Here is a 12874-nt window from a genome sequence, read left to right as displayed (position 1 = left end):
GTATCCGACTAAATGGGAGAGCTTTCAAATCTCAGGCAGATTAGACAGCCAGTGTCATAGTTTATATTTGTTCCTTCTTTGGACCATTTTGGATACATACTGACCACTGCAGGCTAGGAAGACTCCACAAGAGCTACGGTTTGGGGGAAGCACTAACTGAGTGGTTTTACTGTCAAAGTTTAGCCCTTGTCAGATTTGCTTCAATATTTATGTTTTCTGCTTCTAACACTACTTGGAGAAAACAAATTCACCTGCTGCATAACTTTCCCACCCACTAAGAGGTGCAATAAATGCAATATTTGTGGGTGTAACAAGTTTGCAAACCTGAGTTTATTTAGTGCTTCTAATTCTGAAACTAAATGTGGTGGTCCAAAGATCATATTAGAAAAAGAAAAACAATATTTATCTGTCATTTACACTCTCAACAAGTTTTATATTGCTTTTATGCATAGGGAGGTGGTAGCCCCTGTGTTGAGTAGGTGCCCCTTGCTTGATGGGGAGAATAGGGAGATTAGGCTCTGTTGGCCGTTGCACTGTAGTGGAGTTTGGAGCAAAAGAAGGAGGAGCTCACCCAGGACACCATTCATGCAAGATATGTCAGTGTCTGACTGACAATTCTGTAAATATTTACCCTATTTAGGGCTGCACGGTGACACAGTGTGCAGCACTGTTGCCCTGCAATGAGATGGTCCTGGGTTCGGGGGTCTTGATAATAATAAAAAAAAAAATCAATAAAATATTTTTCTATATTTATTAATTCTTTTCATTAGTTCTGCTGGTTCTGGTTGCACTTGAAGAGAAAGAAACTGTGACCAGATGCAAAAAGAGGCGCAAATTGTTCTTCCCTGGACTTAACTGGCAGGTTTGCTCCTGCATATATTTGAGGCAAATTGGAGGAGATTACACTGCTTTGTGAATTTCCCGCTCAGTGGTATTTATTTCACCTATCAATGGTCATAAAGTTATGCCTGTGTTATAATGTTTAGCTCTTATCCAACACATTTTCTCCCCATTTTTAAAAATATAATGTGCTATGGTATAAACATATATAAATCATAATGTACATATTGAATTTACCTGGCTAAGTTGGGTTTCAGAATTCACAAAGATCTCACACACTTCACACTGGAAGTTCTTGCTAGGCACCCCGATGCTGCTTTTGCTCCCTAGTCGCTTGCTCTTGCAGCCAGCTCGAGCTGCCACTACTTTGCCCCTACGCCGCGGCAGAACGCTGTGACCTTCCAGCATCAATTTGTGCTTAGTACCTGGTAGACAAAGAGCAGAGATTTGACAGGTTCTTGGTTATCTAAAGCCCTTCTTTACAAGACATTTCAACAACAAATGTAAGTGGCTTTTTTGAAACATTGGTGTTTTTCAGGTGAAAAGTGCACAAATCAGGGTCACATTGTGATTGTACCACTATTATGCGCTTCCATTTGGGAGGTGGAGTTGACTGTGACTTTACAGACGGGACAGTGTAGGTGAACCTTGCTCTTCTTGGGGTCTTTGTTGTCATCCATGCATGGCTCCCCAGTTGTGATGGATGGGTCTGCAACGCTACCTGACTTGCTGGTCAGACATATAGCTACGGAGGTCTCAGTGGCCTCTGTGACCTCGGCACCCTCTGGGGTGCTGATATCCGACGCTGTCTCTGTGAGCTGCGAGGAAGGTGAAATCTGAGGAGAGGAAAGCGTGACCAGCTCCACAGAGGAAACCTCGGACACTGGTGTCAGCATGACAGAGCTCCTGGGACTCTCTTCCAGTTTTCCCTCCAGGATGGATGGTTCCACATCAAACTGGAGACCTGTACAGAAATAGAAAAGAAAATGTGAAAAAATTGGCAAAGTGTAAGTTCAGAATAGGACTATTTTTGTAAGTACTGTCACTTTTCACTTCTAGTGGCTGGTGTGCTTAACTTAAAGCTATTAGTCAGGTTACATTTCATAGCGTGTAACCCTTTTAGTGTTTGCTGTTTTAAGCATTCAGCACAAAGGAATTCTTTTATATGTTTCTAGGTGCTGCAGGTATTCTATGAAGTCTCCCTCATGGTCGTATCGCATCATCAATGTGCAGTGGCCTTACTCCTAATGCATTCATCATATATAGTTTGTAATTGTCTTTGTGGATTTCCAATAAGGTTGGAGGAAATACGCACAGTCCTCTGAAGTACATCAATTCTCAGAATACACAGATTCCCATGCTGCGCCAACATATCGAAACTTAAAACACTGTCTACCAAACTTTTATACACAATTTGTAGAATACTTTTGCTTACGTACCACGTAGTGACACTTAGCAAATAACAGGACCTTACAAAATAACACGCTTTAAACTAGATCTTAATGCAGCTTGTTTCTTGGATCCTGACAAATGCACATGTGCTCCAGATTATTTAGAAAATCTTTAAAATACATTGTACAAAATAATATTTCATACCAAGAAAGGAATTTCCAAAGAACTCTTACCTGAAATATTGCATATAGCCCAGTTAAGCCCAATAGTATTTATTCTCCTGGCAGATTTGACTTTAAAAATCTTTTTTTTCTTTGTTTCTTATGAAAATGAATGAGGATTGTTTGAAAAATGACAAAAAGTAAAAGCAGTATCAATTTTGAAAAGAGCTTCTTGGACCTTTTCACTGGTATTTTGACAATTTATTTTTGACAATGTCTTGGAGCTTAGAGGGTCTCCTAATCTTTAGCTCCCTCTGCAGATTCTCTAATTGATTCAAGCAAGGACTCTGGCTGGGCAAATCCAAAATGCTAAGATTACCTTCAGTTAGAAAGAAACATGGGCAAAAAAAACCCCCAAAAAACAGATTACGTTAAACCTACATCTGCCATGGATACGACTCATTCTAAAAAAAAAACACATTAAACAAATATAATGATTACAATTAGCATTGTCAGTTAACCTAACTCCACATAGGTGGAAAAAGGACTGGGGGTGTCCATATATGATCCCACATATCAAGACATTTTTAAATAATCAGAACATGGAGTCCCTGAAAAATCATAATACCAAATATTGGTTGTTGGTTTATCGTCTATTTATCAGCCACACTTACAGCCTATTTGTGCAATACTGTGTTATATTACATTACATTAGTACATTATTTTGTTGATCTAATGACTCCAGATCATCCCTAATAATTAGTTTTTTTCTACATTACAATGACATTATAATAATTGTTTTGTTGCACTAAAGCAGCATAGAGTGCAGGTGAAACACTAGTCATTAGAATTTATGATGTTCAAAGCAAAGTTATAAGTTCAAGCAAGAGAGCAATTTTTGCTATATGTTTTGTCTGCACGACTAAGTTGACCTGTACTGAAATGTGCTATCAGCAGAATTATCACCAATTCATATTAAAACAGAAAGTAAACATGCTAGCATTAGTTTCCTAGAGTTCCTAGAGTCTCTAGAAGTAGAATGGGAGGCAGATCCTTTAGTTGTCAGGCTCCTCTCCTGTGGAACCAGCTCCCGGTTTTGGTCCGTGAGGCGGACACCCTGTCTACTTTTAAGGCTAGGCTTAAAACTTTCCTTTTTGATAAAGCTTATAGTTAGAGTGGCTTAGTTTATCAGGGAGGGAGCCTTCCTTCCTCTCTGTTGGTTGGAGTAAGGGGGAGTCAGGTTTAGCCTAAACCGGCTCAGTTATGGTTGAGGTGCAAACACACCCTCCATTTCTGCTACCTGCATGATCCCTTCTCTTTTCCAATGGTTATAATCAGTCTGACGGAGAGAGGTATCCCAATCCTTGTGGTTTTTAGTATAACAATGACCATCAGTGGGACCATTTGTGGGGTGCCTTGAGACGACATTGTTGTAAATAAGCACCGTTTAACTAAATGATCTGAACTGAAACTATCTGTGTAGTTATGCTGCTATAGGCTTAGGCTGCTGGAGGACATAATGACCACTTTCACCCTCTTCGCTACATTCTCACACTACTCTGCAATTTTCCATTATTTGCTGTTATTTCAGCTTTTAACTTTATGTTCTCTCTCTTTTCTCTTCCTAGAAGCTACACCTGGCCTGACTCTGTATCTACCTGTGACACCTTTCTGGAGAGGGGAATCGTCCAAGCTTCTGCAGGCAACAGCTTAATGCTCACCCTCTACAGATGATCCACATAGCCCTGTCTTTTAGTGTTTAACCCTTTCTCTCTCCTAGACATGGCGATTGACTGAGCTTAACTGTAACTAATTATATGTGCTCTCTTTCAGACTCTAACCTTGAAAACTGGCTCAGAGTTTATCTGTTCTTTCTTTCTAGGTGAAACGACTAAAGGAGCTACATCCATTAACATTTACTTTTCCTTCCCATAGAAAGTACTCCTGGATCAGTGCTTCTTTGTTCTCTTTGTGTCTCTGCTCTGTTCTCTCTAATCCCCAGTCGGTCGTGGCAGATGGCCGCTCACACTGAGCCTGGTTCTGCTGGAGGTTTCTTCCTGTTAAAAGGGAGTTTTTCCTCTCCACTGTCGCTACATGCATGCTCAGTATGAGGGATTGCTGCAAAGTCAACGCCAGTGACTGTCCACTGTCTCTACATGCTCATCCAGGAGGATGGAATGCTGCAAGTCACTGACTGGATGCAATCTGCTGGGTTTCCTTAGATAGAAAAACGTTTTATCCAATTTGAATATATAACTAACTTTGACTGCACTGTTCAATGGTTAGGATTAATTGGAATGTATGTACTTGACTGTTGTGAAGTGCCTTGAGACAACATGTGTTGTGAATTGGTGCTATATAAATAAAACTGAATTGAATTGCATTAGCTTAACACTTAAGCAAACTGCACTGTATAAAAAGATAATTGACATTACCAAGGCTTGAACCTGCTGATTGCTATTGGTGAATGCAAGTCAGATATACAGGTCCTTCTCAAAATATTAGCATATTGTGATAAAGTTCATTATTTTCCATAATGTCATGATGAAAATTTAACATTCATATATTTTAGATTCATTGCACACTAACTGAAATATTTCAGGTCTTTTATTGTCTTAATACGGATGATTTTGGCATACAGCTCATGAAAACCCAAAATTCCTATCTCACAAAATTAGCATATCATTAAAAAGGTCTCTAAACGAGCTATGAACCTAATCATCTGAATCAACAAGTTAACTCTAAACACCTGCAAAAGATTCCTGAGGCCTTTAAAACTCCCAGCCTGGTTCATCACTCCAAACCCCAATCATGGGTAAGACTGCCGACCTGACTGCTGTCCAGAAGGCCACTATTGACACCCTCAAGCAAGAGGGTAAGACACAGAAAGAAATTTCTGAACGAATCGGCTGTTCCCAGAGTGCTGTATCAAGGCACCTCAGTGGGAAGTCTGTGGGAAGGAAAAAGTGTGGCAGAAAACGCTGCACAACGAGAAGAGGTGACCGGACCCTGAGGAAGATTGTGGAGAAGGGCCAATTCCAGACCTTGGGGGACCTGCGGAAGCAGTGGACTGAGTTTGGAGTAGAAACATCCAGAGCCACCGTGCACAGGCGTGTGCAGGAAATGGGCTACAGGTGCTGCATTCCCCAGGTTAAGCCACTTTTGAACCAGAAACAGCGGCAGAAGCGCCTGACCTGGGCTACAGAGAAGCAGCACTGGACTGTTGCTCAGTGGTCCAAAGTACTTTTTTCGGATGAAAGCAAATTCTGCATGTCATTTGGAAATCAAGGTGCCAGAGTCTGGAGGAAGACTGGGGAGAAGGAAATGCCAAAATGCCAGAAGTCCAGTGTCAAGTACCCACAGTCAGTGATGGTCTGGGGTGCCGTGTCAGCTGCTGGTGTTGATCCACTGTGTTTTATCAAGGGCAGGGTCAATGCAGCTAGCTATCAGGAGATTTCGAAGCACTTCATGCTTCCATCTGCTGAAAAGCTTTATGGAGATGAAGATTTCATTTTTCAGCACGACCTGGCACCTGCTCACAGTGCCAAAACCACTGGTAAATGGTTTACTGACCATGGTATCACTGTGCTCAATTGGCCTGCCAACTCTCCTGACCTGAACCCCATAGAGAATCTGTGGGATATTGTGAAAAGAACGTTGAGAGACTCAAGACCCAACACTCTGGATGACCTAAAGGCCGCTATCGAAGCATCCTGGGCCTCCATAAGACCTCAGCAGTGCCACAGGCTGATTGCCTCCATGCCACACCGCATTGAAGCAGTCATTTCTGCCAAAGGATTCCCGACCAAGTATTGAGTGCATAACTGTACATGATTATTTGAAGGTTGACGTTTTTTGTATTAAAAACACTTTTCTTTTTTTGGTCGGATGAAATATGCTAATTTTGTGAGATAGGAATTTTGGGTTTTCATGAGCTGTATGCCACAATCATCCGTATTAAGACAATAAAAGACCTGAAATATTTCAGTTAGTGTGCAATGAATCTAAAATATATGAATGTTAAATTTTCATCATGACATTATGGAAAATAATGAACTTTATCACAATATGCTAATATTTTGAGAAGGACCTGTATCTAAGTCAAGAAACATAAAGATGATCTGCAGAAACTGTTGGGACTAAATATCTGCCGCTATCAAGTGTTAGGGTGAATTTGATTGCATTGTAATGCTACTGAGCTTTCAAGCACATAAAAGTCTTTGATTTTAAGGAATCAATGATGATGGAATCAGGTATCAGTCAGGAACTCTGTATTGGCAAAAGATTCTATATGGGGGACAAGAAATCTTATCGGGATAACCCCATTAATTACATTTTTTTTTTAGTGAAACATTTTATGGCACTTAATAATTCACGCCTTTTTTTTTGGGTTTCTTAAAGTATTTGCCACAAGTCATCTCTTTTCCTTCTTTTTCACATTTTCTTAGTGGTCATTTACTCTTCAAATATCAAGTAGATCTTGAGACTTAGTCAATATAAACAAACCCATCGACTGCTGGGTCCTGCCCATAAGTCATTGGAGTTCCATTACAATTCCCCCCTTCACCTCTGTTGTCTTCCCATGAGAATCAAACACACTTCACCTCAGAGCACCGAGTGCTACGCTCACTGAATATCTCCATTTCATTTAGTGAGCTTAACACACTCACATACACACACACACAGCCGACCTCAGAGCAACCGTGCTCCATTGATTTTCCCTTTTATGTCTTAGAGTAAATTCATCACTGGAGATAAGGGTCTTCCTTTTTTCATTCCTTTCCAAGTAAAAGAAACTATTTAGGAGCAAGATTAAACATTCCCCTCGCTGTAATGAGTGTGACCCTTGAGGGATTTGAGCGCTTTTCCAGGGGAGGGGGTTCGGGGTGGAGTTAGGAATGCTCTGTGAAAGAGTGGGCCACCTGAGAGGTCGGTGTTGGGAAATGATACTGATCGGCAGGGTTAACAGGAACCTTACAGAGGAAGACATAGAGGTTGTTGGGAATCAAAGGAATCTGAAAATTCAAGGGTTGAGATCAGAGGGGGCTCATTCAGAGATTATTTCTTGCTAGGAGACAAACAATTTAACTTTTACATATTTAAAAATAACAAAAATGCTGATTTTTTAAAGACAGTAAAACAATAAAAGCTCCACATAAAGGTACTTTCAAATGTTCTTACACCTTAAAGTGTATTGCATTAGCAAGTACAGATAGTATTATTATCTTTTTCAGAGAGAGTAAAGCTACCTACTTAATTATTGCGCTGACTCCGATAGTCTTGGAAAATGTATCTGTCTTTCAGATGCTCTATATGTCCTCTAACTATCAATATAATTGCACAGACACTCGAGAAAATTGTCAAAATTGTCAAAACAAAGAGCAGCCTATTGGTAGCTGGTTCTCTGTGGAGTAGAAGTAGACACCATCGATTAGGGAGCAACTGGATCGATGTTATACAAGCAATCATGGGTAACTTTAACATGAAAATAATTTGATTTATGTTTTCAACCCTCTATTTGAATCGGTTTCTATGGGTGAAAACATCTTGAGAGATTACCAGTCAGCAGACAGATTGACTAAGAACTTTAAGCACAGACAGACAGCTAAAAAAATTAGACTCATTACACACACACTTGCCTCCATACTCAAGACGCTGAGCACTTGATTTAGTAGGTAAGCACTGATCCGAGGCAGCCTCAGAACATAAACAAATTCCCAAGGGAAAAATACTTGCTTTAGATCATCATTACTGCGGTGACAGACAGGAGTCCCTGCGAAAGATGACTTCAGTGGCGGAGTAAATCAAAGCCAGGGGTGATTGATGCTTGTCATGATTGATGGTGGCTCTCGGTGTCCTGGCGCCAGCTTGGCTCATTTGCACTTTTTGTCCTTTGTTAGTCTGAGGAATGCTTTATAAGAATCGATATGTCTGTTTGTGTGACTAGAAAGTTTGTCTCTGCTTATGCTCTTGTTCTCTTTCCCGGATGAATAACTTGTTGCACTCGACATGACAAAATACCCATTAAAGCCTAATACGATTGGGAAGTACAGGTCCTTCTCAAAATATTAGCATATTGTGATAAAGTTCATTATTTTCCATAATGTCATGATGAAAATTTAACATTCATATATTTTAGATTCATTGCACACTAACTGAAATATTTCAGGTCTTTTATTGTCTTAATACGGATGATTTTGGCATACAGCTCATGAAAACCCAAAATTCCTATCTCACAAAATTAGCATATTTCATCTGACCAATAAAAGAAAAGTGTTTTTAATACAAAAAACGTCCACCTTCAAATAATCATGTACAGTTATGCACTCAATACTTGGTCGGGAATCCTTTTGCAGAAATGACTGCTTCAATGCGGCGTGGCATGGAGGCAATCAGCCTGTGGCACTGCTGAGGTCTTATGGAGGCCCAGGATGCTTCGATAGCAGCCTTTAGCTCATCCAGAGTGCTGGGTCTTGAGTTTCTCAATGTTCTCTTCACAATATCCCACAGATTCTCTATGGGGTTCAGGTCAGGAGAGTTGGCAGGCCAATTGAGCACAGTGATACCATGGTCAGTAAACCATTTACCAGTGGTTTTGGCACTGTGAGCAGGTGCCAGGTCGTGCTGAAAAATGAAATCTTCATCTCCATAAAGCTTTTCAGCAGATGGAAGCATGAAGTGCTCCAAAATCTCCTGATAGCTAGCTGCATTGACCCTGCCCTTGATAAAACACAGTGGATCAACACCAGCAGCTGACACGGCACCCCAGACCATCACTGACTGTGGGTACTTGACACTGGACTTCTGGCATTTTGGCATTTCCTTCTCCCCAGTCTTCCTCCAGACTCTGGCACCTTGATTTCCGAATGACATGCAGAATTTGCTTTCATCCGAAAAAAGTACTTTGGACCACTGAGCAACAGTCCAGTGCTGCTTCTCTGTAGCCCAGGTCAGGCGCTTCTGCCGCTGTTTCTGGTTCAAAAGTGGCTTGACCTGGGGAATGCGGCACCTGTAGCCCGTTTCCTGCACACGCCTGTGCACTGTGGCTCTGGATGTTTCTACTCCAAACTCAGTCCACTGCTTCCGCAGGTCCCCCAAGGTCTGGAATCGGCCCTTCTCCACAATCTTCCTCAGGGTCCGGTCACCTCTTCTCGTTGTGCAGCGTTTTCTGCCACACTTTTTGCTTCCCACAGACTTCCCACTGAGGTGCCTTGATACAGCACTCTGGGAACAGCCTATTCATTCAGAAATTTCTTTCTGTGTCTTACCCTCTTGCTTGAGGGTGTCAATAGTGGCCTTCTGGACAGCAGTCAGGTCGGCAGTCTTACCCATGATTGGGGTTTTGAGTGATGAACCAGGCTGGGAGTTTTAAAGGCCTCAGGAATCTTTTGCAGGTGTTTAGAGTTAACTCGTTGATTCAGATGATTAGGTTCATAGCTCGTTTAGAGACCCTCTTAATGATATGCTAATTTTGTGAGATAGGAATTTTGGGTTTTCATGAGCTGTATGCCAAAATCATCCGTATTAAGACAATAAAAGACCTGAAATATTTCAGTTAGTGTGCAATGAATTAAAATATATGAATGTTAAATTTTCATCATGACATTATGGAAAATAATGAACTTTATCACAATATGCTAATATTTTGAGAAGGACCTGTATCTGAGAGACTACATTTTTCAACATTAGTAAAAGGCTTGATTGCCATAAGTTAGAAAATAAAAATTGGTCCTGATTATATACAGTGCCTTGCGAAAGTATTCAGCCCCTTTGAACTTTTCAACCGTTTGCCACATTTCAAGCTTCAAACATAAAGATATAAAATTCAAATTTTTTGTGAAGAATCAACAACAAGTGGGACACAATCATGAAGTGGAATGAAATTTATTGGATTTGTCAAACTTGTTTAACAAATAAAAAACTGAAAAGTGGGGCGTGCAATATTATTCGGCCCCCTTGCGTTAATACTTTGTAGCGCCACCCTTTGCTGCAATTACAGCTGCAAGTCGCTTGGGGTATGTCTCAGTCAGTTTTGCACATCGAGAGACTGAAATTCTTGCCCATTCTTCCTTGCAAAAAAGCTCGAGCTCAGTGAGGTTGGATGTAGAGCGTACGTGAACAGCAGTCTTCAGCTCTTTCCACAGATTCTCGATTGGATTCAGGTCTGGACTTTGACTTGGCCATTCCAACACCTGGATACATTCATTTGTGAACCATTCCATTGTAGATTTAGCTTTATGTTTTGGATCATTGTCTTGTTGGAAGATTAATCTCCGTCCCAGTCTCAGGTCTCTTGCAGACTCCAACAGGTTTTCTTCCAGAATGGTCCTGTATTTGGCCCCATCCATCTTCCCATCAATTTTGACCATCTTCCCTGTCCCTGCTGACGAAAAGCGGACCCAAACCATGATGCTGCCACCACCATGTTTGACAGTGGGGACGGTGTGTTCAGGGTGATGAGCTGTGTTGCTTTTACGCCAAACATATCGTTTTGCATTGTGGTCAAACAGTTCGATTTTGGTTTCATCTGACCAGAGCACCTTCTTCCACATGTTTGGTGTGTCTTCCAGGTGGCTTGTGGCAAACTTTAAACGAGACTTTTTATGGATATCTTTGAGAAATGGCTTTCTTCTTGCCAATCTTCCATAAAGGCCAGATTTGTGCAGTGTACGACTGATTGTTGTTCTATGGACAGACTCTCCCACCTCAGCTGTAGATCTCTGCAGTTCATCCAGAATAATCATGGGCCTCTTGGCTGCATCTCTGATCAGTCTTCTCCTTGTTCGAGATGAAAGTTTAGAGGGATGGCCGGGTCTTGGTAGATTTGCAGTGGTCTGATACTCCTTCCATTTCAATATGATTGCTTGCACAGTGCTCCTTGGGATGTTTAAAGCTTGGGAAATCTTTTGGTATCCAAATCCGGCTTTAAACTTCTCCACAACAGTATTTCGGACCTGCCTGGTGTGTTCCTTGGTCTTCATGATGCTCTCTGCGCTTTGAACAGAACCCTCAGACTATCACAGAGCAGGTGCATTTATACGGAGACTTGATTACACACAGGTGGATTCTATTTATCATCATCAGTCATTTGGGACAACATTGGATCATTCAGAGATCCTCACTGAACTTCTGGACTGAGTTTGCTGCACTGAAAGTAAAGGGGCCGAATAATATTGCACGCCCCACTTTTCAGTTTTTTATTTGTTAGAAAAGTTTGACACATCCAATAAATTTCATTTCACTTCACGATTGTGTCCCACTTGCTGTTGATTCTTCACAAAAAATTAGAATTTTATATCTTTATGTTTGAAGCCTGAAATGGGGCAAAAGGTTGAAACGTTCAAGGGGGCCGAATACTTTTGCACTGGCACTGTAATACGATACCATACCAACTTTATTTTTAAAGCGCCTTGAAACAAAGACACACATAAACTCAGATACCGAGACACTTTACATAAAAATGCTGTAATCCCTGCCAGAAAGCTAAAAATGGGTGATCAGCAGGTTTCTTTAAATATATTTGTATTCTTTTTTATATTGCATATACCTATATTTGTGCCATCTTGCTTTTACTTGTTTTTCTGTTATTATTTGGAGCCTTGCAAGAAAAGCTCGCTCAAATGTACATTGTGAATGCGCAGTTGAATGACAATAAAGTCTAAGTCTAAAGTCTAAGTCTGGTCTAAATGTTTCAAAAAACACAATGAAATCAACAGTTATATGGATCAACAGACAAAAACTGAACTTTCATTGATGGTCATTGCTGTACCCAGACCTAAATCATATACAAAACCTGTGGGCTGAGTTGAAAAGGAGAGGTCCAAGGGAGGACCCTGGACTCTTGACAATCTAAACAGTGTGTGCTAGGAAGAATGATCAAAGATCCCTCTCTGTGTTTGCTTCAAACTTGTAAAATGTTATGGGATACGTCTATGTAATACCCTACAACCCAAAGTTGGTTATACTTGCATGCAGGGCACTGCATTTTTAAAACTTTATTAATAAGGATTGTCTTAAGAATCAACGGCCATCAATTTAGCAGCTGACCTAAGATCATAAGGTAATAGTATCTTATGTTGTTAAAATAAAGAACTTTTGCCCCTTTTTATTTTACCATTTCAACCCTGTACAGAATAATAAAATATGTAATTCAGTTTATCCCCTCACACTAAATAAGTCATTTATGAAAAGAAGCTGCCCTTGGTGTTTATGTTATTTAGTAGGTATACTCATTGTACCCACAAGGCTGACCTTGTGGGTCAAGAGGAATATTTTTTTGTTCTGAGTCAGACAGTGTGCATATTTAAATGAACTATCGATGGGGATCTTATTGGTTCCGAAGTACAGACACTGTGGACTCTCAATGCTCCTACGCAGCCTTTATTTTCACGGCAGATGTAATTCATTTCATCAAGTATTAATTTGGGATGCTTTTCCGTTCCAGTCTGGCATTGTGCTGGATGCCAGCACTGGCTCACTCT

The 12874-nt window shown here is 40.7% G+C and overlaps 1 protein-coding gene across 1 annotated transcript in view; it reads right to left on the bottom strand.

Annotated features, from left to right (window-relative positions):
• Nucleotides 1-12874, bottom strand: part of LOC124863352 (zinc finger protein 385C-like) — a 210300-nt gene that overhangs the window by 8455 nt on the left and 188971 nt on the right. The window contains exons 7-8 of the mRNA XM_047357699.1: nucleotides 1418-1804; nucleotides 1078-1265 (exon numbers count right to left, since the gene is read on the bottom strand). Of these exons, the coding sequence (XP_047213655.1) occupies nucleotides 1078-1265; nucleotides 1418-1804 (575 nt within the window). The remainder of the gene's footprint in view (nucleotides 1-1077; nucleotides 1266-1417; nucleotides 1805-12874) is intronic.

This window comes from Girardinichthys multiradiatus, chromosome X (genome assembly GCF_021462225.1).
Source record: "Girardinichthys multiradiatus isolate DD_20200921_A chromosome X, DD_fGirMul_XY1, whole genome shotgun sequence".
Taxonomy (NCBI): Eukaryota; Metazoa; Chordata; class Actinopteri; order Cyprinodontiformes; family Goodeidae; genus Girardinichthys; species Girardinichthys multiradiatus.
The sequence above is the reverse complement of the archived record's forward strand: the minus strand, read 5'-3'. Positions and strand labels throughout refer to the sequence as shown.